The sequence below is a fragment of the Cuculus canorus genome, chromosome 2, assembly GCF_017976375.1.
Source record: "Cuculus canorus isolate bCucCan1 chromosome 2, bCucCan1.pri, whole genome shotgun sequence".
Taxonomy (NCBI): Eukaryota; Metazoa; Chordata; class Aves; order Cuculiformes; family Cuculidae; genus Cuculus; species Cuculus canorus.
This window is the reverse complement of record NC_071402.1, coordinates 1,356,451-1,384,106: the sequence shown is the minus strand read 5'-3', so window position 1 is coordinate 1,384,106 and position 27,656 is coordinate 1,356,451. Positions and strand designations below refer to the sequence as shown.

General features: G+C 59.1%; 1 protein-coding gene across 2 annotated transcripts in view; it reads left to right on the top strand.

Moving 5' to 3' along the window:
* The window catches only part of OPLAH (5-oxoprolinase, ATP-hydrolysing), a 63,955-nt gene extending 39,587 nt beyond the window's left edge, over positions 1 to 24,368 (top strand). Inside the window, exons 17-24 of one of the 2 annotated variants that reach the window (XM_054057732.1) lie at positions 1,737 to 1,829; positions 2,864 to 2,995; positions 4,137 to 4,271; positions 6,173 to 6,322; positions 12,521 to 12,678; positions 18,912 to 19,073; positions 23,980 to 24,077; positions 24,174 to 24,368. In XM_054057732.1, coding sequence (XP_053913707.1) covers positions 1,737 to 1,829; positions 2,864 to 2,995; positions 4,137 to 4,271; positions 6,173 to 6,322; positions 12,521 to 12,678; positions 18,912 to 19,073; positions 23,980 to 24,077; positions 24,174 to 24,256 — 1,011 coding nt within the window. In that variant the 3' untranslated portion in view covers positions 24,257 to 24,368. Of the gene's footprint in view, positions 1 to 1,644; positions 1,830 to 2,863; positions 2,996 to 4,136; positions 4,272 to 6,172; positions 6,323 to 12,520; positions 12,679 to 18,911; positions 19,074 to 23,979; positions 24,078 to 24,173 lie in introns of both variants that reach the window. The other variant, XM_054057731.1, reaches the window with a different exon arrangement.
* The last annotated feature ends 3,288 nt before the right edge of the window (positions 24,369 to 27,656 follow it).

The following is a 27,656-nucleotide window of genomic DNA, read 5'->3' as shown; positions in this document are numbered from 1 at the left end:
ATGGAGATGGGATGGAGGAGGTGGAGATGGAGGAGATGGAGGAGATGATATGGAGGTGGAAGAGATGGAGGAGAAGGAGGAGTTGGAGATGGAGGAGATGGAGATAGAGGAGATAGAGATGGAGGAGATGGAGATGAGGTGGAGGAGGTGGAGATGGAGGAGATGATATGGAGATGGAGGAGATGGAGGAGATGATGGAGATGGAGGAGATGGAGATGGAAGAGGTGGACATGGAGGAGATGATATGGAGGTGGAGGAGATGGAGATGGAAGAGATGGAGGAGAAGATGGAGATGGAGGAGATGGAGGTGGAGGAGTTGGAGGTGGAGGAGATCTGGAGAGATGGAGGAGATGGAGGAGAAGGAGATGGAGAAGATGGAGATGAGATGGAGGAGGTGGAGGAGGTGGAGATGAAGGAGATGGAGGAGATGATATGGAGGTGGAGGAGATGGAGGAGAAGGAGGAGATGGAGATGGAGGAGATGGAGGAGATGGAGATGGAGGAGATGGAGATGGAGATGGAGATGGAGATGGAGATGGAGGCAATGGAGATGATGGAGGACGTGAAGGAGGTGGAGATGGAGGAGATGGAGGTGGAGGAGATGGAGGTGGAGGAGATGGAGATGGAGATGGAGATGAGGAGATGGAGGTGGTGGTGGAGGAGATGGAGGGGATGGAGATGAGGAGATTGAGATGGAGATGGAGGAGGTGGAGGAGGTGGAGATGGAGGAGATGAGGAGATGATGGAGATGGAGGTGATGGAGATGGAGAAGGTGGAGATGGAGGAAATGGAGGAGATGGAGATGGAGATGGAAGAGAAGATGGAGATGGAGGAGATAGAGATGGAGGTGGAGAAGATGGAAATGGAGGAGATGGAGATGGAGGAGATGGAGATGGAGGTGGAGGAGAAGGAGATGGAGGTGGAGGTGATGGAGATGAGATGGAGGACGTGGAGGAGGTGGAGGTGGAGGAGATGGAAGAGATGGAGGAGATGGAGATGAGGAGATGGAGATGGAAGAGGTGGACATGGAGGAGATGGAGGAGATGATATGGGGGTGGAGGAGATGAAAGAGATGGAGGAGATGGAGATGGAGAAGATGGAGGAGAAGATGGAGGTGGAGGAGATGGAGATGGAGATGGAGGAGATGGAGATGGAGAAGATGGAGATGAGATGGAGGAGGTGGAGATGGAGAAGATGGAGGAGATGATATGGAGGTGGAAGAGATGGAGGAGAAGGAGGAGATGGAGATGGATATGGAGGAGATGGAGGTGGAGGTGGAGGAGAAGGAGATGAGATGGAGGACGTGGAGGAGGTGGAGATGAGGTGGAAGAGGTGGAGATGGAGGAGATGATATGGAGGTGGAGGAGATGGAAGAGATGGTGGAGATGGAGGAAATGGGAGAGATGGAGATGGAGGAGAAGATGGAGATGGAGGAGTTGATAGAGATGGAGGAGATGGAGATGGAGACGGAGATGGAGATGGAGGTGGAGGAGATGGAGATGAAGGAAATGGAGGAGATGGAGGTGGAGGAGATGGGAGAGATGGAGATGGAGGAGATGGAGATGGAGGAGATGGAGATGGAGATGGAGGTGGAGATGGAGATGGAGTGGACGCCGCCGGTGGTGGTGTGGCTGTGTCCCCTCAGGTGTGCGCGCGGCGCTGCTGTCCCCGGGCGGTGTCCCCGGCTGCAGCGGGAGCCGCGCCCTGCGGGACAATATGGCCGACCTGCGCGCCCAGGTCGCCGCCAACCAGAAGGGGATCCAACTGGTGAAGGAACTCATCGGCCAATATGGCCTCCAGAGCGTCCAGGCCTACATGGGGCACGTCCAGGTGACCCCCGCGTGACCCCTACCTGACCCCCATGGGACCCCAACTGTGACCTCTATGTGACCCCAATCGTGACCCCAATTTTGACCCCAACTGTGACCCCAACGTGACCCCCAATGATGACCCCAACTGTGACCCCGACGTGACCCCAACTGCGACCCCAATTGCGACCCCAATGTGAACCCAATGATGACCCCAACTGTGACCCCGACGTGACCCCAACTGTGACCCCAATTTTGACCCCAACTGTGACCCCAACGTGACCCCAATTGCGACCCCAACGTGAACCCAACTTTGACCCCAATTTTGACCCTGTGACCCCAATGTGACCCCAACTGTGAACCCAACTGTGACCCCAACGTGACCCCGATCATGACCCCAATCATGACCCCAACTTTGACCCCAATTTTGACCCTGTGACCCCAATGTGACCCCAATTTTGACCCCAATTTTTACCCCAGTGGTGACCCAACTGTGACCCCAATGTGACCCCAATGGTGACCCCCCATTGATGACCCAATAGTGACTCCATTGGTGACCCATCAGTGACCCCAATGGTGACCTCCCCATTGGTGACCCCCTGATGACCCCAATGGTGACCCCCCTATTGGTGACCCCAATGGTGACTCCTCCCATCGCTGACCCCCGATGACCCCAATGATGACCCCAGTGGTGACCCCCCCAGTTGACCCCATGGAGACCCCAATGTTGATCCCCCTATTGGTGACCCATCAGTGACCCCCCAGTGACCCCAATGGTGACCTCCCCCCTATGGTGACCCCCTGGTGACCCCCCCGGGGGGTGACCCCTGGGTGACCCCAATGGTGACCTCCCCCCTATGGTGACCCCCTGGTGACCCCCCCGGAGGGTGACCCCTGGGTGACCCCCCTGGTGACCCCTCCCATCGGTGACCCCCCAGTGACCCCAATGGTGACCTCCCCGCTATGGTGACCCCAATGATGACCCCCCCATCGATGACCCCAATGGTGACCCCCCTGGTGACCCCTCCCATCGGTGACCCCCCGGTGACCCCTCAGGCCAACGCGGAGCTGTGTGTTCGGGCGCTGCTGCGCTCCATCGCCGCCCAATGGGGCTCTGAGGTCGCCGCCGAAGACTTCATGGACGACGGTTCCCCCATTCGGCTGCGGGTCAAGATGGACCCCCAAGAGGTGACCCCCACATGACCCCCACATGACCCCAACCTGATCCCCAACGTGACCCCCACCTGACCCCAACCTGACCCCCACCTGACCCCAACCTGATCCCCAACGTGACCCCCACCTGACCCCAAACGTGACCCCAAATGTGACCCCAACTGTGACCCCAAACCTGACCCCAAATGTGACCCCAAATGTGACCCCAAATGTAACCCCAAATGTGACCCCAACTCTGACCCCAAATGTGACCCCAACTTTGACCCCATGGTGACCCCAGTGGTGACCCCAATCCTGACCCCAAACGTGACCTCAACTGTGACCCCAACTTTGACCCCAAATGTGAACTTAATCGTGACCCCAACATGACCCCAACCGTGACCCCAATGTGAACCCAAATGTGACCCCAAACGTGACCCCAACTGTGACTCCAACTGTGACCCCAACTGTGACCCCAAATGTGACCCAATGACTCCAACCATGACCCCAACCATGACCTCAACCATGACCCCAACCATGACATCCAACCATGACCCCAACCATGACCCCAACCCTGACCTCCAACCATGACCCCCAACCATGACCTCCATGACCCCAATGACCCCCAACCATAACCCCAACCATGACCCCAACCATGACCTCAACCATGACCCAACCATGACCTCCAACCATGACCCCAACCATGACCCCAACCATGACCCCATGACCCCCAACCACAACCTCCAACCATGACCCCAACCATGACCTCCAACCATGACCCCAACCATGACCTCCAACCATGACCCCAACCATGACCCAACCATGACCCCATGACCCCCAACCACAACCTCCAACCATGACCCCAACCATGACCTCCAACCATGACCCCAACCATGACCCCAACCATGACCTCCAACCATGACCCCAACCATGACCCCAACCATGACCCAACCATGACCCAACCATGACCTCCATGACCCCAACCATGACCCCAACCATGACCCCAACCATGACCTCCAACCATGACCCAACCATGACCCCAACCATAACCTCCAACCATGACCCCAACCATGACCCAACCATGACCCCAACCATAACCTCCAACCATGACCCTAACCATGACCCCAACCATGACCCCACCCATGACCCCACCATGACCCCACCCGTGACCCCGTAGGGCACCGCCATCTTTGATTTCTCGGGTACGGGGCCGGAGGTTTTGGGCAATTGGAACGCTCCGCGCGCCATTACTTTGTCCGCCCTCATCTACTGCCTTCGCTGCATGGTGGGAGAGGACATCCCCCTCAACCAGGTGACCCCCAACTCCGGGGACCCCCAATCTGGGGACCCCCAAACTGGGGGAACCCCCCCAAAAAACGAGGGGAACCCCCAAATGTGGGACAACCCAATATGGGACAACTCAGTGTGGGATAATCCAATGGGAGGAACTTCCTGAGTTGGGGACCCCCCAACTGGGGAACCCCCAACTGAGGGGACCCCCCAACTCGGGGAACCCCCAATCTGGGACCCCCTAAACTGGGGGAACCCCCCAAAAAACGAGGGGAACCCCCAAATATGGGACAACCCAATATGGGACAACTCAATGTGGGACATTCCAATGGGAGGAACTTCCTGACTTGGGGACCTCAAAACTGGGGGAACCCCCAACTGAGGGGACACCCCAACTCGGGGAACCCCCAACTCGAGGAACCCCCAATCGGGGACCCCCCAAACTGGAGGAACCCCCCCAAAAAATGAGGGGAACCCCCAAATGTGGGACAACCCAATATGGGACAACTCAATGTGGGATAATCCAATGGGAGGAACTTCCTGACTTGGGGACCCCAAAACTGGGGAACCCCCAACTGAGGGGACACCCCAACTCGGGGAACCCCCAGCTAAGGGGACCCCCAATCTGGGATCCCTCAAACTGGAGGAACCCCCCAAAAATCGAGGGGAACCCCCAAATGTGGGACCACCCAATATGGGACAACTCAGTGTGGGACATTCCAATGGGAGGAACTTCCTGACTTGGGGACCCCAAAACTGGGGGAACCCCCAACTCTGGGACCCCCCTCAATGTGTGACACCCCCAATATAGGACCCCCCAACCCTGGGACCCTCCAACTTTGGGACCCCCCAACTGTAGGACCAACTGAGACCCCGATCCCTTAGTTTGGGGGGGTCCTGTCACCCCAATTTCTTAGTTGAGGGGGGTCCTGAGACCCCCAATCCCTCGATTTGGGGGTGTCCTGGTACCCCAAAAGCCCGGAATAGGGGTTGGGGGTCATCCTGACACCCCAATTTCTTAGTTGAGGGGGGGCCCCATTCCCAATCCCTCAATTTGGGGGGGATCCCACACCCCAATCCCTCGATTTGGGGGTGTCCTGGTACCCCAAAAGCCTGGGATGGGGGTCGGGGGGCATCCTGACACCCCAATTTCTTAATTGAGGGGGGTCCTGGCACCCCAATCCCTCGATTTGGGGGTGTCCTGGTACCCCAAAAGCCTGGGATGGGGGTTGGGGGGCATCCTGACACCCCAATTTCTTAATTGAGGGGGGTCCCCATTCCCAATCCCTCAATTTGAGGGGGGATCCCACACCCCAATCCCTCGATTTGGGGGTGTCCTGGTACCCCAAAAGCCTGGGATCGGGGTTGGGGGGCGTCCTGACACCCCAATTTCTTAATTCAGGGGGGGTCCCCATTCCCAATCCCTCAATTTGAGGGGGGATCCCACACCCCAATCTCTCGATTTGGGGGTGTCCTGGTACCCCAAAAGCCTGGGATAGGGGTTGGGGGTCATCCTGACACCCCAATTTCTTAGTTGAGGGGGGTCCTGGCACCCCAATCCCTCGATTTGGGGGTGTCCTGGTACCCCAAAAGCCTGGGATGGGGTGTGGGGAGGGTCCTGGCACCCCAATTTCTTAGCTGAGGGGGGGTCCCCATTCCCAATCCCTCAATTTGTGGGGGAACCCACATCCCAATCCCTCGATTTGGGGGTGTCCTGGTACCCCAAAAGCCTGGGATGGGGGTTGGGGGGCGTCCTGACACCCCAATTTCTTAGCTGTGGGGGATCCCCAAACCCCCATCCCTTGATTTTTTTTGGGGGGTCCTTTACATCTTTGTTCAGGATGGATTTTTTTTTGGGGGGGGAGGAACTTTGATGACGCTCTGTGACCCCCATTTTTCACCCCCCCCCCCCCAAAAAAAAAGGGGTGTTTGTCCCCCATCCGTGTGGTGATCCCCAAAGGGTCCCTCCTGGACCCCTCTCCGGAGGCGGCGGTTGTGGGGGGCAACGTCCTCACCTCCCAACGTTTGGTGGATGTCATCTTCAAAGCCTTCGGGGTCTGCGCCGCCTCTCAGGTATTGGGGTGACCCTGGGGGGGGGGGTTGGGGTGATGTGGGGGGATTTGGGGGTCAAAGGAGGTGGTTTTGGGGTGAAAGGAGGGGGGTTTTGGGGGTTAAAGGGGAGGTTTGGGGGTGAAAAGGGGGGGGTTGGGGTGAAAAAGGGGGATTTTGGGGTGAAATGGGTGGTTTGGGGTGAGGGGAGGGGGTTTTGGGGTGAAAGGAGGGGGTTTTGGGGTCAAAGGGGGTGATTTGGGGTGAAAGGAGGGGTGTTGGGGGTCAAAGGAGGTGATTTTGGGGTGGAAGGAAGGGGTTTTGGGGGTCAAAGGGGGTGATTTGGGGGTCAAAGGGGAGGTTTGGGGTCAAAGGGGGAGGTTTGGGGTGAAAAAGGGGGATTTTGGGGTGAGGGGAAGGGGTTTGGGGGTGAAAGGAGGGGGTTTGCGGGTCAATTTTGGGGTGAAACGGGGGTTTTGGGGGTCAAAGGGGGTGATTTGGGGGTCAAAGTGGGAGGTTTGGGGGTCAAAGGGGAGGTTTGGGGGTCGAAAAAGGGGGGGTTGGGGGTGAAAGTGGGGAGTTTTGGGGTGAAAGGGGGGAGTTTGGGGTGAAAAGGGGGGGTTTAGGGTGAGGGGAGGGGGTTTTGGGGTGAAAGGAGGGGGTTTTGGGGTGAAAAGGGGGGGTTTGGGGTGAAATAGGGGGTTTGGGGGGGAGGGGAGGGGGTTTTGGGGTCAAAGGGGGATTTTGGGGTGAGGGGAGGGGATTTTGGGGTGAAAGGGGGTGGTTTGGGGGTCAATTTTGGGGTGAAATGGGGGTTTGGGAGTCAAAGGGGGCGATTTTGGGGGGAAACGGGGGTTTGGGGGTTAAAGGGGTGATTTGGGGGTCAAAGGGGGAGGTTTGGGGTGAAAAAGGGGGGGATTGGGTGAAAGGGGGAGTTTTGGGGTGAAAGGGGGGAGTTTGGGGTGAAAGGGTTGGTTTTGGGGTGAGGAGAGGGGGTTTGGGGGTGAAAGAGGGTGGTTTGGGGGTCAAAGGGGAGGTTTGGGGTTCAAAGGAGGTGATTTTGGGGTTAAAGGAGGGAGTTTGGGGGTCAAAGGGGGTATTTGGGGGTGAAACAGGGGGTTGGGGGTCAAAGGAGGTGATTTTGGGGTGAAAGGAGGGGATTTTGGGGGTCAAAGGGGGCGATTTGGGGGTAAAACAGGGGGGTTTTGGGGGTTAAAGGGGTGATTTGGGGGTCAAAGTGGGAGGTTTGGGGGTCAAAGGGGGGGTTGGGGTGAAAAAGGAGGGGTTTTGGGGTGAAAGGGGTGGTTTTGGGGTGAAAGGGGGGAGTTTGGGGTGAAAAGGGGGGGTTTTGGGGTGAGGGGAGGGGGTTTTGGGGTGAAAGGAGGGGGTTTGGGGGTCAATTTTGGGGTGAAACGGGGTTTTGGGGGTCAAAGGGGGTGATTTGGGGGTGAAAGGGGTGGTTTTGGGATGAGGGGAGGGGGTTTTGGGGTGAAAGGGGATGATTTTGGGGTGAAATGGGGTTTTGGGGTGAAAGGGGGTAATTTGGGGGGTCAAAGGGGGGTTGGGGTCAAAAGGGGAGGTTTTGGGGTGAAACGGGGGGGTTGGGGGTCAAAGGAGGTGATTTTGGGGTGAAACGGGGGGTTTTGGGGGTCAAAGGGGGTGATTTGGGGTCAAAGGGGGAGGTTTGGGGGTCAAAGGGGGGGTTTTGGGGTGAAAAAGGGGGGGTTTGGGGTGAAACGGGGGTTTTGGGGTGAAAGGAGGGGATTTTATGGGTCAAAGGGGGTGATTTTGGGGTGAAAAGGCGGGGGTTGGGGTGAAAGGGGTGGTTTTGGGGTGAAAGGGGGGGTTTGGGGTGAAATGGGGGGGTTGGGGGTCAAAGGGGGAGGTTTTGGGCTGAAAGGAGAAGTTTTGGGGTGAAAGGGAGGGGATTTGGGGGTTAAGGGGGGATTTGGGGTGAAAACGGGGGTGATTTTGGGGTGAAAGGGGGGGTTTGGGGTGAGGGGAGGGGGTTTTGGGGTGAAAGGAGGGGGTTTGGGGTCAAAGAGGGTGATTTTGGGGTCAAAGGGGGGGTTGGGGTGAAAAAGGGGGGGTTGGGGTGAAAGGGGGTGATTTTGGAGTGAAAAGGGGGGGTTTTGGGGTGAAAGGGGGCGGTTTGGGGTGAGGGGAGGGGGTTTTGGGGTGAAAGAAGGGGGTTTTGGGGTCAAAGGGGGTGATTTTGGGGTGAAACGAGGGTTTTGGGGTGACGGGGGTTTGGGGTCAAAGGGAGGGGGTTTGGGGGTGAAAGCGGGTGGGTTTGGGGCCTCAAAGGGGGTTTTGGGGTGGGGGGGTACGGGGGGGGGGGAATCTGGACCCCCCAAACTCATGGGGACCCCAAGATCCATGGGAACCCAACCTTGGAACCCCCAAACCCATGGGAACCCCAAAATTCAGGACCCCAAACTCATGGGGAGCCCCAAACCTGGGACCCCCAAACCAATGGGAGCCCCAAGATCCAGGGACCCCCAAACCCATGGGGACCCCCAAACCTGAGACCCCCAAACCCATGGGAACCCCAAGATTCAAGACCCCCAAACCCATGGGGACCCCCAAACCTGGGACCCCCAAACCCATGGGAACCCCAAGATTCAGGATCCCCAAACCCATGGGCACCCCAAATCTGGGACTCCCAAACCAATGGGAGCCCCAAGATCCAGGACCCCCAAACCCATGGGGACCCCCAAACCTGAGACCCCCAAACCCATGGGAACTCTAAGATTCAGGACCCCCAAACCCATGGGGACCCCTAAACCATGGGACCCCCAAACCCGTGGGAACCCCAAGATTCAGGACCCCCAAACCCATGGGGACCCCTAAACTCATGGGAACCCCAAGATTCAGGACCCCCAAACCCATGGGCACCCCCAAACCTGGGACCCCCAACGCTGGGAACCCCCAAGATCCAGGGCCGCCAATCCATGGGCACCCCAAAACCTGGGACCCCCAAACCCATGGGAACCCCAAGATTCAGGACCCCCGAACGCATGGGGACCCCCAATCCATGGGGACCCCAAGATCCAGGACCCCTAACCTATGAGGACCCCCCAAACCGGGGACCCCCAATCCTGAGACGCCCCCCCAAGATCGTGGGAGTTGTGGGTCTTGGGGGGGGTTCCTGAATCTCTGGGTGCAAAGGTTGGGGGTCCTGGATTTTGGGGGACCCCAGGGTTGGGGGTCCTGGATCTTGGGGTTCCCAGTTTTGGGGGGCCATGATCTTTGGGGTCCTGGATCTTGGGGTTCCCATGGTTGGGGGTCCTGAATCTTGGGGGGACCCCAGGGTTGGGGGTCCTGAATCTTGGGGTTCCCATGGTTGGGGGTCCTAGATCTTGTGGGGACCCCAGTTTTGGGGGTCCTGGGGGGATCCCAGGATTGGGGGAACCCCAGTTTTGGGGGTCTATGATCTTGGGGTTCCCATGGTTGGGGGTCCTGAATCTTGGGGGGACCCCAGGGTTGGTGGTCCTGGATCTTGGGGGGACCCCAAGGTTGGGGGTCCATGATCTTGGGGGGTTCCCATGGGTTGGGGGTCCCAGTTTTGAGGGTCCTGAAACTTGGGGTGTCCATGGGTTGAAGTTCCCGGATTTGGTGGAGTTCCCCAGTGTTGGGGTTCCCGGATGTGGGGGTTCCCGGATGTGTGTGTGTGGGGTGTCCCAGTTTTGGGGTTCCCACTGTTGAGAGTTCCCGGATGTGATGGAGTTCCCCAGTCTTGAAGTTCCCGGATGTCGGGGGGGGGGGGAGGGAGGGGGGAAGGTTCCCGGATGTGGTGGAGTTCCCACTATTGAGAGTTCCCGGATGTGGTGGAGTTCCCACTATTGAGAGTCCCCGGATGTGGTGGAGTTCCCACTATTGAGAGTCCCCGGATGTGGTGGAGTTCCCACTATTGAGAGTACCCGGATGTGGTGGAGTTCCCACTATTGAGAGTTCCCGGATGTGGTGGAGTTCCCACTATTGAGAATCCCCGGATGTGGTGGAGTTCCCACTATTGAGAGTCCCCGGATGTGGTGGAGTTCCCACTATTGAGAGTTCCCGGATGTGATGGAGTTCCCACTATTGAGAGTTCCCGGATGTGATGGAGTTCCCACTATTGAGAGTTCCCGGATGTGGTGGAGTTCCCACTATTGAGAGTCCCCGGATGTGGTGGAGTTCCCACTATTGAGAGTTCCCGGATGTGGTGGAGTTCCCACTATTGAGAATCCCCGGATGTGGTGGAGTTCCCACTATTGAGAGTCCCCGGATGTGGTGGAGTTCCCACTATTGAGAGTCCCCGGATGTGGTGGAGTTCCCACTATTGAGAGTCCCCGGATGTGGTGGAGTTCCCACTATTGAGAGTCCCCGGATGTGATGGAGTTCCCACTATTGAGAGTCCCCGGATGTGGTGGAGTTCCCACTATTGAGAGTCCCCGGATGTGGTGGAGTTCCCACTATTGAGAGTCCCCGGATGTGGTGGAGTTCCCACTATTGAGAGTCCCCGGATGTGGTGGAGTTCCCACTATTGAGAGTCCCCGGATGTGGTGGAGTTCCCACTATTGAGAGTCCCCGGATGTGGTGGAGTTCCCACTATTGAGAGTCCCCGGATGTGGTGGAGTTCCCACTATTGAGAGTTCCCGGATGTGGTGGAGTTCCCACTATTGAGAATCCCCGGATGTGGTGGAGTTCCCACTATTGAGAGTCCCCGGATGTGGTGGAGTTCCCACTATTGAGAGTCCCCGGATGTGGTGGAGTTCCCACTATTGAGAGTCCCCGGATGTGGTGGAGTTCCCACTATTGAGAGTCCCCGGATGTGATGGAGTTCCCACTATTGAGAGTCCCCGGATGTGGTGGAGTTCCCACTATTGAGAGTCCCCGGATGTGATGGAGTTCCCACTATTGAGAGTCCCCGGATGTGGTGGAGTTCCCACTATTGAGAGTTCCCGGATGTGGTGGAGTTCCCACCATTGAGAGTCCCCGGATGTGGTGGAGTTCCCACTATTGAGAGTCCCCGGATGTGGTGGAGTTCCCACTATTGAGAGTCCCCGGATGTGGTGGAGTTCCCACTATTGAGAGTCCCCGGATGTGATGGAGTTCCCACTATTGAGAGTCCCCGGATGTGGTGGAGTTCCCACCATTGAGAGTCCCCGGATGTGGTGGAGTTCCCACTATTGAGAGTTCCCGGATGTGGTGGAGTTCCCACTATTGAGAGTTCCCGGATGTGATGGAGTTCCCACTATTGAGAGAGTTCCCGGATGTGATGGAGTTCCCACTATTGAGAGTCCCCGGATGTGATGGAGTTCCCACTATTGAGAGTCCCCGGATGTGGTGCAGTTCCCACTATTGAGAGAGTTCCCGGATGTGGTGGAGTTCCCACCATTGAGAGTCCCCGGATGTGGTGGAGTTCCCACTATTGAGAGTCCCCGGATGTGGTGGAGTTCCCACTATTGAGAGTTCCCGGATGTGGTGGAGTTCCCACTATTGAGAGTTCCCGGATGTGGTGGAGTTCCCACCATTGAGAGTCCCCGGATGTGGTGGAGTTCCCACTATTGAGAGTCCCCGGATGTGGTGGAGTTCCCACTATTGAGAGTCCCCGGATGTGGTGGAGTTCCCACCATTGAGAGTCCCCGGATGTGGTGGAGTTCCCACCATTGAGAGTCCCCGGATGTGGTGGAGTTCCCACCATTGAGAGTCCCCGGATGTGGTGGAGTTCCCACTATTGAGAGTCCCCGGATGTGGTGGAGTTCCCACTATTGAGAGTTCCCGGATGTGGTGGAGTTCCCACTATTGAGAGTTCCCGGATGTGGTGGAGTTCCCGCTATTGAGAGTCCCCGGATGTGGTGGAGTTCCCACTATTGAGAGTCCCCGGATGTGGTGGAGTTCCCACTATTGAGAGTCCCCGGATGTGGTGGAGTTCCCACTATTGAGAGTCCCCGGATGTGGTGGAGTTCCCACTATTGAGAATCCCCGGATGTGGTGGAGTTCCCACTATTGAGAGTTCCCGGATGTGGTGGAGTTCCCACTATTGAGAGTCCCCGGATGTGGTGGAGTTCCCCAGTCTTGAAGTTCCCGGATGTGGGGGGGGGGAGGTTCCCGGATGTTGTGGAGTTCCCGGATGTTTGGGTGCCCGGATGTGGCGGAGTTCCCGGATGTTCGCGGTTTTTTGGGGGTTCCCCCCCGTTGTTTTGGGGGTCCCTCAGCGCCGTTCTCCCCCTCTTTCAGGGCTGTATGAACAACGTGACCTTCGGCGACGGCTCCCTCAGTTACTACGAGACGGTGGGGGGCGGGGCGGGGGCGGGGCCTCGCTGGCACGGCCGGAGCGGAGTGCACAGTCACATGACCAACACCCGCATCACCGACCCCGAAACGCTCGAGCTGCGGTGAGGGCCTCGGGGGGACCCCCCTGACACCCCCCCCACCTTGGGGGGACACCCACCCCCTTGGGGACCCCCTGACACCCCACCTTGGGGGGACCCCCATCCTTGGGGACCCCCGACCCCCCCTTAGGGAAACCCCCATGCTTGGGGACCCCCCACATTGGGGACACCCCCACCCTTGGGGGACCCCCTGACCCCCACCCTTGGGGACACCCCCAACCTTGGGGACCCCCTGACCCCCACTTTTGGGGACCCCGTGTGACCCCTCCTTGGGGACACCCCCACCCTTGGGGACCCCCTGACCCCCACTTTTGGGGATCCCTGACCCCCCCCTTGGGGACCCCCCCCCAACCTTGGGGGACCCCCTGACACCCCACCTTGGGGACACCCCCAACCCTTTGGGACCCCCTGACCCCCACTTTTGGGGGTCCCGTGACCTCCCCTTGGGGACACCCCCACCCTTGGGGACCCCCTGACCCCCCACATTGGGGACACCCCCACCCTTGGGGACCCCCTGACCCCCTCCTTGGGGGCCCCCCCAACCTTGGGGACCCCCTGACCCCCTCCTTGGGGACACCCCCACCCCTGATGACCCCCTGACCCCCCCTCTGGGGATACCCCCACCTTGGGGTCCCCCTGACCCCCTTTGGGGACCCCCTGACCCCCCACCTTGGGGACACCCCCACTTTTGGGGACCCCCTGACCCCCCCCTTGGGGACACCCCCCAACCCCTGGGGACCCCCTGACCCCCACTTTTGGGGGTCCCCTGACACCCCCCTTGGGGACACCCCCACCCTTGGGGACCTCCCCAACCCTTTGGGACCCCCTGACCCCCACTTTTGGGGGTCCCGTGACCTCCCCTTGGGGACACCCCCACCCTTGGGGACCCCCTGACCCCCCACATTGGGGACACCCCCACCCTTGGGGACCCCCAGACCCCCACTTTTGGGGACCCCCCCCCAACCCTTCAGGACCCCCTGAACCCCCTTGGGGACACCCCCACCCTTGGGGACCCCCAGACCCCCACTTTTGGGGACGCCCCAACCCTTCAGGACCCACTGACCCCCACTTCTGGGGACCCTCTGATCCCCCCTTGGGGACACCCCCACCCTCGGGGACCCCCTGACCCCCACTTTTGGGGATCCCTTGACCCCCCCTTGGGGACACCCCCACCCTTGGGGACCCCCTGACCCCCACTTTTGGGCATCCCTGACCCCCCCCTTGGGGACCCCCCCCCAACCTTGGGGGACCCCCTGACCCCCCCCTTGGGGGCCCCCCAACCTTGGGGACCCCCTGACCCCCACTTGTGGGGACACCCCCCCCCCTTTGCGACCCCCTGACCCCCCCTTGGGGACACCCCCACCCCTGGGGACCCCCTGACCCCCACTTTTGGGGACACCCCCACCCTTGGGGACCCCCTGACCCCCACTTGTGGGGATCCCCCCAACCCTTTGTGATCCCCTGACCCCCACTTTTGGGGGTCCCCTGACCCCCCCTCTTGGGGACACCCCCACCCTTGGGGACCTCCTGATCTCCCTCTTGGGGACACCCCTACCTTTGGGGACCCCCTGACCCCCACTTTTGGGGATACCCCCACCTTTGGGGACCCTCTGACACCCCCTTGGGCACTGCCCCCCCCGGGTCATTTTTGGGGGTTCAGAGGGGTCACTATGGGGGGGGGGGTCACTTTTGGGGGTTCGGGGGCGTCACTTTTGGGGGTTCAGGGGCGTCACTTTGAGTCTGGGGGGGTCATTTTTGGGGGTTCAGGGGGGTCACTTTTAAGGGTCCGGGTGGTCACATTTGGGGGTCACTATGGAGTGGGGGGGTAACTTTTGGGGGCTCGGGGGGGTCACTTTTGGGGGTTCGGGGGTCACTATGGACTGGGGGGGTCATTTTTGGGGGTTCGGGGGGTCACTTTTGGGGGTTCAGGGGGGTCACTATGGACTGGGGGGGTCATTTTTGGGGGTTCAGGGGGGTCACTTTGAGTCTGGGGGGGGTCATTTTTGGGGGTTCAGGGGGGTCACTTTTAAGGGTCCGGGTAGTCACATTTGGGGGTCACTATGGAGTGGGGGGTTCACTTTTGGGGGCTCAGGGGGGGTCACTTTTGGGGGCTCAGGGGGATCACTTTTGGGGGTTCGGGGGGGTCACTTTTGGGGGTTCAGGGGGGTCACGAAGGGGGGGGGTCACTTTTGGGGGTTCAGGGGGGTTCACTTTTGGGGGTTCAGGGGGGTCACTATGGAGTGGGGGGGTCACTTTTGGGGCTTCAGGGACGTCACTTTTGGGGGTTCAGGGGGGTCACTTTTAAGGGTCCGGGTGGTCACTTTTGGGGGTCACTATGGAGTGGGGGGGGTCACTTTTGGGGGCTCAGGGGGGGTCACTTTTGGGGGCTCAGGGGGATCACTTTTGGGGGTTCGGGGGGGTCACTTTTGGGGGCTCAGGGGGGTCACTTTTGGGGGTTCGGGGGGGTCACTTTTAGGGGCTCGGGGAGATCACTTTTGGGGGTTCGGGGGGGTCACTTTTGGGGGTTCAGGGGGGTCACTATGGAGTGGGGGGGTCACTTTTGGGGGTTCAGGGGGGTCACTATGGGGTGGGGGGGTCACTTTTGGGGGTTCAGGGGGGTTCACTTTTGGGGGTTCAGGGGGGTCACTATGGAGTGGGGGGGTCACTTTTGGGGCTTCAGGGGCGTCACTTTTGGGGGTTCAGGGGGGTCACTTTTAAGGGTCTGGGTGGTCACTTTTGGGGGTCACTATGGAGTGGGGGGGGTCACTTTTGGGGGCTCAGGGGGGGTCACTTTTGGGGGTTCAGGGGGGTCACTATGGACTGGGGGGGTCACTTTTGGGGGTTCAGAGGGGGTGATTTTGGGGGTTCGGGGGGGTCAATTTTGGGGGTTCAGAGGGGGTGATTTTGGGGGTTCGGGGGGTCACTTTTGGGGGTTCGGGGGGTCACTTTTGGGGGCTCAGGGGGGTCACTGTGGGGTGGGGGGGTTACTTTTGGGGGTTCAGAGGGGGTGACTTTTGGGGGTTCAGGGGGGTCACTTTTAGGGGTTCGGGGGTTCACTATGGACCGGGGGGTCACTTTTAGGGGTTCAGGGGGGTCACGATGGGGTGGGGGGGAGACTTCTAGAGGTCAGGAGGGGTCATTTTTAGGGGTTCAGTGGGGGTTCACTTTTGGGGTCCCCCTTAACCCCCCTTGTTTTTGCCCCTCCCCCCCAGGTGGTGTTGGGGGGTCACTATGGAGTGGGGGGGTCACTTTTAGGGGTTCAGAGGGGTCTATGTGGGGGGGGGTTCATTTTTGGGGGTCCGGAGGAGTCACTATGGAGTGGGGGGGTCACTTTTGGGGGTTCAGGGGGGTCACTTTTAAGGGTCCGGGTGGTCACTTTTGGGGTTCACTATGGAGTGGGGCGGTCACTTTTGGGGGCGTGGGGGGGTCACTTTTGGGGGTTCAGAGGGGTCACTATGGGGTGGGGGGGTCAATTTTGGGGGTTCAGGGGGGTTCACTTTTGGGGGTTCAGGGGGGTCACTATGGGGTGGGGGGTCACTTTTGGGGCTTCGGGGGCGTCACTTTTGGGGGTTCAGGGGGGTCACTTTTAAGGGTCCGGGTGGTCACTTTTGGGGGTCACTATGGAGTGGGGGGGGTCACTTTTGGGGGCTCAGGGGGGTTCACTTTTGGGGGTTCAGGGGGGTCACTATGGACTGGGGGGGTCACTTTTGGGGGTTCAGAGGGGGTGATTTTGGGGGTTCGGGGGGTCAATTTTGGGGGTTCAGAGGGGGTGATTTTGGGGGTTCGGGGGGGTCAATTTTGGGGGTTCAGAGGGGGTGATTTTGGGGGTTCGGAGGGTCACTTTTGGGGGTTCGGGGGGTCACTGTGGGGTGGGGGGGTTACTTTTGGGGGTTCAGAGGGGGTGACTTTTGGGGTTTCAGGGGAGTCACTTTTGGGGGTTCGGGGGTTCACTATGGACCGGGGGGTCACTTTTGGGGGTTCAGGGGGGTCACGATGGGGTGGGGGGAGACTTCTAGAGGTCAGGAGGGGTCATTTTTAGGGGTTCAGCGGGGGTTCACTTTTGGGGTCCCCCTTAACCCCCCCTTCTTTTTGCCCCTCCCCCCCAGGTGGTGTTGGGGGGTCACTATGGAGTGGGGGGGGTCACTTTTAGGGGTTCGGAGGAGTCTATGTGGGGGGAGGGGGGTTCATTTTTGGGGGTCCGGGGGGTCACTATGGAGTGGGGGGGTCACTTTTGGGGGTTCAGGGGGGGTCACTTTTAAGGGTCCGGGTGGTCACTTTTGGGGTTCACTATGGAGTGGGGCGGTCACTTTTGGGGGCTCAGGGGGGTCACTTTTGGGGGTTCAGAGGGGTCACTATGGGGTGGGGGGGTCAATTTTGGGGGTTCAGGGGGGTCACTATGGAGTGGGGGGGTCACTTTTGGGGGTTCAGGGGGGTTCACTTTTGGGGGTTCAGGGGGGTCACTATGGGGTGGGGGGTCACTTTTGGGGCTTCGGGGGCGTCACTTTTGGGGGTTCAGGGGGGTCACTTTTAAGGGTCCGGGTGGTCACTTTTGGGGGTCACTATGGAGTGGGGGGGGTCACTTTTGGGGGCTCAGGGGGGTCACTTTTGGGGGTTCAGGGGGGTCACTATGGACTGGGGGGGTCACTTTTGGGGGTTCAGAGGGGGTGATTTTGGGGGTTCGGGGGGGTCAATTTTGGGGGTTCAGAGGGGGTGATTTTGGGGGTTCGGGGGGGTCAATTTTGGGGGTTCAGAGGGGGTGATTTTGGGGGTTCGGGGGGTCACTTTTGGGGGTTCGGGGGGTCACTGTGGGGTGGGGGGGTTACTTTTGGGGGTTCAGAGGGGGTGACTTTTGGGGTTTCAGGGGAGTCACTTTTGGGGGTTCGGGGGTTCACTATGGACCGGGGGGTCACTTTTGGGGGTTCAGGGGGGTCACGATGGGGTGGGGGGAGACTTCTAGAGGTCAGGAGGGGTCATTTTTAGGGGTTCAGCGGGGGTTCACTTTTGGGGTCCCCCTTAACCCCCCCTTCTTTTTGCCCCTCCCCCCCAGGTGGTGTTGGGGGGTCACTATGGAGTGGGGGGGGTCACTTTTAGGGGTTCGGAGGAGTCTATGTGGGGGGAGGGGGGTTCATTTTTGGGGGTCCGGGGGGTCACTATGGAGTGGGGGGGTCACTTTTGGGGGTTCAGGGGGGGTCACTTTTAAGGGTCCGGGTGGTCACTTTTGGGGGTTCAGGGGGGTCACTATGGGGTGGGGGGGTCACTTTTAGGGGTTCAGGGGGGGTCACTATGCAGTCGGGGGGTCACTTTTGGGGGTTTGGGGGGGGTCAGTATTGGGGGTTCGGGGGGGTCACTTTTAAGGGTCCGGGGGCGTCACTTTTGGGGGTTCAGGGGGGTCACTATGGGGTGGGGGGGGTCACTTTTGGGGGTTCGGGGAGGTCACTTTTAAGGGTCCGGGGGCGTCACTTTTGGGGGTTCAGGGGGGTCACTTTTAAGGGTCCGGGTGGTCACTTTTGGGGGTCACTATGGAGTGGGGGGGTCAATTTTGGGGGTTCACTTTTAAGGGTCCGGGTGGTCACTTTTGGGGGTTACTATGGAGTGGGGGGGGTCACTTTTGGGGGCTCAGGGGGGTCACTTTCGGGGGTTCAGGGGGGTCACTATGGGGTAGGGGGGGTCACTTTTGGGGGCTCAGAGGGTTCACTTTTGGGGGTTCAGGGGGGTCACTATGGAGTGGGGGGTCACTTTTGGGGGTTCAGAGGGGGTGATTTTGGGGGTTCGGGGGGTCACTTTTGGGGGCTCAGGGGAGTCACTGTGGAGTGGGGGGGGTCACTTTTGGGGGCTCAGGGGGGTCACTATGGACTGGAGGGGGTCACTTTTGGGGGTTCAGAGGGGATGACTTTTGGGGGTTCGGGGGGGTCACTTTTGGGGGTTCAGGGGGTTCACTTTTGGGGGCTCAGGGGGGTCACTTTTGGGGGTTCAGGGGTGTCACTATGGACTGGAGGGGGTCACTTTTGGGGGTTCAGAGGGGATGACTTTTGGGGGTTCGGGGGGGTCACTTTTGGGGGTTCAGGGGGTTCACTTTTGGGGGCTCAGGGGGGTCACTTTTGGGGGTTCAGGGGTGTCACTATGTACTGTGAGGGTGACTTTTCCAGGTCAGGAGACGTCATTTTTAGGGGTTTAGGAGGGGTTCACTTTTGGGGTCCCCCTTAACCCCCTCCTCTCTTTTTGCCCCCCCCCCATAGGTACCCGGTGGTTTTGGGGTGCTTCTCTCTGCGGAAGGGTTCGGGGGGGGGGGGGTCTGTGGAAGGGGGGGGATGGGGTGCAGCGGCGCCTCCTCTTCCGACGGCCGCTGACCCTCGCGGTGCTGAGCGAGAGGAGAGTCCTGCGGCCCTACGGCATGAACGGTGAGTCCTGACCCATAGCGACCCATAGCGACCCATAGAGACCCATAGCGACCCATAGAGAGACCCATAGGGACCCATAGGGACCCATAGAGACCCATAGGGACCCATAGAGTCCATAGAGCATTGGGTCCTGCGGCCCTACGGCATGAACGGTGAGTGCCGACCCATAGCGACCCACAGCGACCCATAGAGACCCATAGCGACCCATAGAGAGACCCATAGGGACCCATAGGGACCCATAGAGACCCATAGAGAGACCCATAGAGACCCATAGGGACCCATAGAGAGCTATAGGGACCCATAGGGACACATAGAGACCCATAGCGACCCATAGAGAGACCCATAGGGACCCATAGGGACCCATAGAGACCCATAGAGACCCATAGAGACCCATAGGGACCCATAGAGTCCATAGAGCATTGGGTCCTGCGGCCCTACGGCATGAACGGTGAGTCCTGACCCATAGCGACCCACAGCGACCCATAGCGACCCATAGAGAGACCCATAGGGACCCATAGGGACCCATAGAGACCCATAGAGAGACCCATAGGGACCCATAGGGACCCATAGAGTCCATAGAGCATTGGGTCCTGCGGCCCTACGGCATGAACGGTGAGTCCCGACCCATAGCGACCCACAGCGACCCATAGCGACCCACAGCGACCCATAGAGACCCATAGGGACCCATAGAGACCCATAGCGACCCATAGGGACCCACAGCGACCCACAGCGACCCATAGAGACCCATAGCGACCCATAGAGACCCATAGAGACCCATAGAGAGCTATAGGGACCCATAGAGAGACCCATAGGGCATTGGGTCCTGCGGCCCTACGGCATGAACGGTGAGTGCCGACCCATAGCGACCCATAGAGAGACCCATAGGGATCCATAGAGACCCATAGAGACCCATAGAGAGACCCATAGGGACCCATAGGGACCCATAGAGAGACCCATAGAGCATTGGGTCCTGTGCCCCTACGGCATGAACGGTGAGTGCCGACCCACAGCGACCCACAGCGACCCATAGCGACCCATAGAGACCCATAGAGAGACCCATAGGGACCCATAGAGACCCATAGAGTGACCCGTAGGGACCCATAGAGAGACCCATAGAGACCTATAGGAACCCATAGAGACACATAGGGACCCATAGAGACCCATAGGGACACATAGAGACCCATAGAGAGACTCATAGGGACCCATAGGGACCCATAGAGACCCCATAGAGAGACCCATAGAGCATTGGGTCCTGCGCCCCTACGGCATGAACGGTGAGTCCCGACCCACAGCGACCCACAGCGACCCATAGCGACCCATAGAGACCCACAGGGACACATAGGAACCCATAGAGAGACCCATAGCGACCCATAGAGACCCATAGAGACCCATAGGGACCCATAGAGACCCATAGAGAGACCCATAGGGACCCATAGGGACCCATAGGGACCCATAGAGACCCATAGAGTCCATAGAGAGCTATAGGGACCCATAGAGAAACCCATAGAGCATTGGGTCCTGCGCCCCTACGGCATGAACGGTGAGTCTCGACCCACAGCGACCCATAGCGACCCACAGCGACCCACAGAGACCCATAGGGACCCATACCGACCCATAGAGAGACCCATAGGGACCCATAGAGACCTATAGTGACCCATAGGGACCCATAGGGACCCATAGAGACCCATAGAGACCCATAGAGAGACCCATAGAGACCCATAGGGACCCATAGGAACCCATAGGGACCCATAGGGACCCATAGAGAGACCCATAGAGAGCTATAGGGACCCATAGAGAGACCCATAGGGACCCATAGGGACCCATAGAGAGACCCATAGAGACCCATAGGGACCCATAGGGACCCATAGAGACACATAGGGACCCATAGGGACCCATAGAGAGACCCATAGAGAGCTATAGGGACCCATAGAGAGACCCATAGGGACCCATAGAGACCCATGGAGTGACCCATAGAGACCCATAGAGACCCCATAGAGACCCATAGAGACCTATAGGGACCCATAGAGACCCATAGAGACCCATAGAGAGACCCATAGGGACCCATAGAGCATTGGGTCCTGCGCCCCTACGGCATTAACGGTGAGTCACGACCCATAGCGACCCATAGGGACACATAGAGACCCATAGGGACCCATAGAGACACATAGGGACCCATAGAGATCCATAGGGACCCATAGAGAGACCCATAGAGACCCATAGAGAGACCCATAGGGACCCACAGAGACCCATAGAGACCCATAGGGACCCATAGAGAGACCCATAGAGCATTGGGTCCTGCGGCCCTACGGCATGAACGGTGAGTCCCGACCCACAGCGACCCACAGCGACCCATAGAGACCCATAGGGACCCATAGAGACACATAGGGACCCATAGAGACCTATAGAGACCCATAGGGACCCATAGAGACCCATAGGGACCCATAGAGACCCATAGAGAGCTATAGGGACCCATAGAGAGACCCATAGAGCATTGGGTCCTGCGCCCCTACGGCATGAACGGTGAGTCCCGACCCATAGCGACCCACAGCGACCCACAGCGACCCACAGCGACCCATAGTGACCCATAGGGACCCATAGAGAGACCCATAGAGAGACCCATAGGGACCCATAGAGAGCTATAGGGACCCATAGGGACACATAGAGACCCATAGAGACCCATAGAGAGACCCACAGCGACCCATAGGGACCCCATAGAGACCCATAGGAACCCATAGAGAGACTCATAGTGACCCATAGGGACCCATAGAGAGACCCATAGCGACCCATAGAGACCCATAGGGACCCATAGGGACCCATAGAGAGACTCATAGTGACCCATAGGGACCCATAGAGAGACCCATAGCGACCCATAGAGAGACCCACAGCGACCCATAGCGACCCATAGGGACCCATAGAGAGCTATAGGGACCCATAGGGACACATAGAGACCCATAGCAACCCATAGAGACCCCATAGAGACCCATAGGGACCCATAGTGACCCATAGAGACCCATAGTGACCCATAGAGAGACCCATAGGGACCCATAGAGCATTGGGTCCTGCGGCCCTACGGCATGAACGGTGAGTCCCGACCCACAGCGACCCACAGCGACCCATAGCGACCCATAGAGTGACCCATAGGGACCCATAGGGACCCATAGAGTGACCCATAGCGACCCATAGGGACACATAGAGACCCATAGAGACACAAATGGACCCATAGCGACCCATAGGGACCCATAGAGAGACCCATAGAGACCCATAGGGACCTATAGCGACCCATAGGGACCCATAGCGACCCATATAGTGATCCATAGCGATCCCATAGAGTGACCCATAGAGACCTATAGGGACCCATAGAGACTCATAGAGACCCATAGAGACCCATAGAGACTCGTAGAGCATTGGGTCTTGCGCCCCTATGGGATGAGGGGTGAGTCCTGACCCACAGCGACCCCCAGCGACCCATAGGGACCCATAGGGACCCATAGGGACCCACAGCGACCCATAGAGAGACCCATAGCGACCCATAGAGTGACCCATAGGGACCCATAGAGTCCATAGAGCATTGGGTCCTGCGCCCCTAAGGCATGAACAGTGAGTCCTGACCCACAGCGACCCACAGCGACCCATAGAGAGACCCATAGGGACCCATAGGAACCCATAGAGACACATAGGGACCCATAGAGACCCATAGAGTGACCCATAGAGACACATAGGGACCCATAGAGATCCATAGGGACCCATAGAGAGCTATAGGGACCCATAGGGACACATAGAGACCCATAGCAACCCATAGAGAGACCCACAGCGACCCATAGGGACCCTATAGAGACCCATAGGAACCCATAGAGAGACTCATAGTGACCCATAGAGACCCATAGGGACCCATAGGGATCCATAGAGAGACTCATAGAGACCCATAGGGACCCATAGAGAGACTCATAGGGACCCATAGAGAGACCCATAGAGACCCATAGGGACCCATAGAGAGACTCATAGAGACCCATAGGGACCCATAGAGAGACCCATAGCGACCCATAGGGACCCCATAGAGACCCATAGGGACCCATAGAGAGACTCATAGTGACCTATAGAGACCCATAGGGACCCATAGAGACCCATAGGGATCCATAGAGAGACTCATAGGGACCCATAGAGAGACCCATAGCGACCCATAGAGAGACCCATAGTGACCCATAGGGACCCATAGAGAGACTCATAGGGACTCCATAGAGACCCATAGGGACCCATAGAGACCCACAGCGACCCATAGCGACCCATAGAGAGACCCATAGGGACACATAGAGACCCATAGGGACCCATAGAGAGCTATAGGGACCCATAGAGAGACCCATAGAGCATTGGGTCCTGCGCCCCTACGGCATGAACGGTGAGTCCCGACCCACAGCGACCCATAGCGACCCACAGAGAGACCCATAGGGACCCATAGAAACCCATAGAGACACATAGGGACCCATAGAGACACATATGGACCCATAGAGTGACCCATAGAGACCCCATAGGGACCCATAGCGACTCATAGGGATCCATAGAGACCCATAGAGACCGATAGAGCCCATAGAGACCCCATAGCAATCCATAGGGACACATAGAGTGACCCATAGGGACCCCCCCGGGTCCCCCCATAGAGAGCTATAGAGACCCATAGAGACCCATAGAGCATTGGGTCCTGCGCCCCTATGGGCTGAGGGGTGAGTCCTGACCCATAGGGACCCATAGGGACCCATAGAGACCCATAGGGACACATTACCCCCATAGACACCCCATAGCCCCTATAGATCCCATTGTCCCTCAGTGCTCCCCCATTTCTCCCCATTTCCCCCCCATTTCCCCCCATGTCCCCCCCCCGTCGCCCCCCTCACCCCCTCTGCCCCACACTTAGGGGGCAGCCCGGGGGCCGCGGGGCTCAACCTCCTCATTCGCGGCGACGGTCGAATCCTCAACCTCGGGGGGAAAACCTCAGTGCGAGTGGAACCCGGGGTGAGCGCTCCGACCCCCCAAAACCCCCCCCTCTGGGCACCCCAAAACCCCCCACCCCCCCCCCAACCCCCTGCCCCACATCTCTGTGCCCCATAGGATATCTTCCACATGGAAACCCCCGGCGGCGGCGGCTTCGGAACCCCCCGAGAAGAAGAAGAGGGGGGAGGGGGGGACCCTAAAAAAGAAGAAGAGCCCCCCAAAATCTGGGGGGAACGCGGGAGCCTCGTCGAGTACCGGCGAGCGCAGGAGAGCGCCTGAGCCCCACGGCTATGGGGCTGCCCCATAAGTGGGGGGTGGGGGGGGGGAACCCCAACTTTGGGGAATGGAACCCCAACTTTGGGTGAAGGAACCTCAACTTTGGTTATAGGGACCCCAAGTTTGGGCTATAGGGACCCCAATAGCAGCTGAGCCCCACAGCTATGGGGCTGCCCCATAAGTGGGGGGTGGGGGGTGGGGGGGAACCCCAACTTTGGGTATAGGAACCCCAACTTTGGGTATAGGGACCCCAAGTTTGAGCCGTAGGGACCTCAATAGCAGCTGAGCCCCACGGCTATGGGGCTGCCCCATAAGTGGGGGGGGGGGGTTGGGGGGCTGCCCCATAGCTGAGGCCGTGGGGACCCCAACTTTGGGCAAAGGAACCCCAACTTTGGGTATAGGGACCCCAACTTTGGGCCGTAGGGACCTCAATAGCAGCTGAGCCCCACGGCTATGGGGCTGCCCCATAAGTGGGGGGGTGGTTGGGGGGCTGCCCTATAGCTGAGGCAGTGGGAACCCCAACTTTGGGTAATGGAACCCCAACTTCGGGTGTAGGAACCCCAACTTTGAGCCATAGGGACCCCAATAGCAGCTGAGCCCCACGGCTATGGGGCTGCCCCATAAGTGGGGGGGTGGTTGGGGGGCTGCCCTATAGCTGAGGCAGTGGGAACCCCAACTTTGGGTAATGGAACCCCAACTTCGGGTGTAGGAACCCCAACTTTGGGCCATAGGGACCCCAAGAGCAGCTGAGCCCCACGGCTATGGGGCTGCCCCCCCCCCCCCCAATCTATGGGGCAGCCCCATAAGTGCCCCCTTTGTGCCTTCCAATAAAGCAGCGTTTGGACCTTCCCGCGCGGTCGCAAACGCCGTGGGGTGAACTTGGGGGGCAGCGCCAGAGGGGGACCCCCAAACTGACCCACAGAGGACCCCGAAAGTGCTCCATAGGGGACCCCCAAACTGACCCACAGGGGACCCCCAAAGTGCTCCATAGGGGACCCCAAACTGACCCACAGGGGACCCCGAATGACCCACAGGGGACCCCCAAACTGACCCACAGGGGACCCCCAACTGACCCACAGGGGACCCCCGAAAGTGCTCCATAGGGGACCCCCAAACTGACCCAAAGGGGACCCCGAAAGTGCTCCATAGGGGACCCCCAAATTGACCCACAAGGGACCCCCAAGTGACCCACAGGGGACCCCCAAATGACCCATAGGGGACCCCCAAACTGACCCACAGGGGACCCCGAAAGTGCTCCATAGGGGACCCCCAAATTGACCCACAAGGGACCCCCAAGTGACCCACAGGGGACCCCCAAATGACCCATAGGGGACCCCCAAACTGACCCACAGGGGACCCCAAACTGACCCACAGGGGACCCACAATGACCCACAGGGGACCCCGAAAATGCTCCATAGGGGACCCCCAAACTGACCCACAGGGGACCCCCGAAAGTGCTCCATAGGGGACCCCCAAACTGACCCACAGGGGACCCCCGAATGACCCACAGGGGACCCCGAAAATGCTCCATAGGGGACCCCCAAATGACCCACAGGGGACCCCAAACTGACCCACAGGGGACCCCGAAAGTGCTCCATAGGGGACCCCAAACTGACCCACAGGGGACCCCCAAAGTCCTCCAGATGTGACCCCCTAACTCCTCCAGATGTGACCCTCAACTCCTCCAGAGGTGACCCCAAAACTCCCCCAGATGTGACAGCAAAGTCCCCCAGATGTGACCTCCAAAGTCCTCCAGATGTGACCCCAAAGTACTACAAATGTGACCTCCAAAGTGCTCCTCCAGATGTGACCCCAACTCTCCCCCAGATGTGACCCCCAAATCCTCCAGATGGGACCTCGAACTCCAGATGTGACCCCCCAACTGCCCCTGATGTGACCCCAAAGTCCTCCAGATGTGACCCCTGAAGTGCTCCAGGTGTGACCCATAACTCCTCCAGATGTGACCCCCAAACCCCCCAGTGTGACCCCCAACACTCCTCCTGCAGATGTGACCCCCAACTCCTCCAGATGTGACCCAGAACTCCTCCAGATGTGACCCCCAAGAACTCCTCCTCCCCTCCAGATGTGAGCTCAACTCCTCCAGATGTGCCCCCCTCCCTCCCTCCCCCCGTGCAGCTTCGGGGACCCCCGGGAAGGTGATGGGGGGAGAGAGAGAGAGAGAGAGAGAGAAGGTCCTCTCCTCCTCCTCCTCCGGGGGGTGATGGGACCCCAAAAGAGAGTGCTTCTCCGGGCGGGACCCCCAAATGAAGCCCTTTTCCAGATGGGACCCCCCCGAAGCGCTCCTCCGGGTGGGACAACGGCGCCCAAAGAGGGGTCACATCTGGAGGAGTTGCTCAGGGTCACATCTGGGGCACTTGGGGGTCACATCTGGGGGATTTTTTGGGGGTCACGTCTGGAGGAGTTATGGGGTCACATCTGGAATAGTTTGGGGTCACATTGGAGCACTTGGGGGTCACATCTGGAGAACGCTGGAGGACACATCTGGAGGAGCACTTGGGGGTCACATCTGGAGGAGCACTTGGGGTTCACATCTGGAGGAGCACTTGGGGGTCACATCTGGAGGAGCACTTGGGGTTCACATCTGGATGAGGGAGTTATGGGTCACATCTGGAGGAGCACTTGAGGGTCACATCTGGAGAACTTTGGGGGTGACATCTGGAGGAGCGCTTCGGGTGCGGTGACATCTGGAGGAGCACTCTTTCGGGGTCACATCTGGAGGACTTTTGGGGGTCACATTTGGACCTCCAACTCCTCCAGATGTGACCCCCAAACTCGTCCAGATGTGACCCATACCTCCTCCAGATGTGAACCCCAAGTTCTCCTCCAGAAGTGCCCCCCAACTGCTCCAGAGGAGACTCCCAAAGCCCTCCAGATGTGACCCCAAAGCTCTCCAGATGTGACCCCCAACTGCCCCACAAGTGCCCCCCAAGTGCTCCAATGTGACCCCCAACTGCCCCAGAGGTGACTCTGAACTCACCCAGATGTGACCCCCAAAGCCCTCCCACGGCTATGGGGCTGCCCCATAAGTGGGGGGGCGGTTGGGGGGCTGCCCCATAGCTGAGGCGGTGGGAACCCCAACTTTGGGTAATGGAACCCCAACTTTGGGCAAAGGAACCCCAACTTTGGGTGTAGGGACCCCAACTTTGGGCCATAGGGACCCCAATAGCAGCTGAGCCCCACGGCTATGGGGCTGCCCCATAAGTGGGGGGGGAACCCCAACTTTGGGCAATGGAACCCCAACTTTGGGCACAGGAACCCCAACTTTGGGTGTAGGAACCCCAACTTTGGGCCGTAGGGACCCCA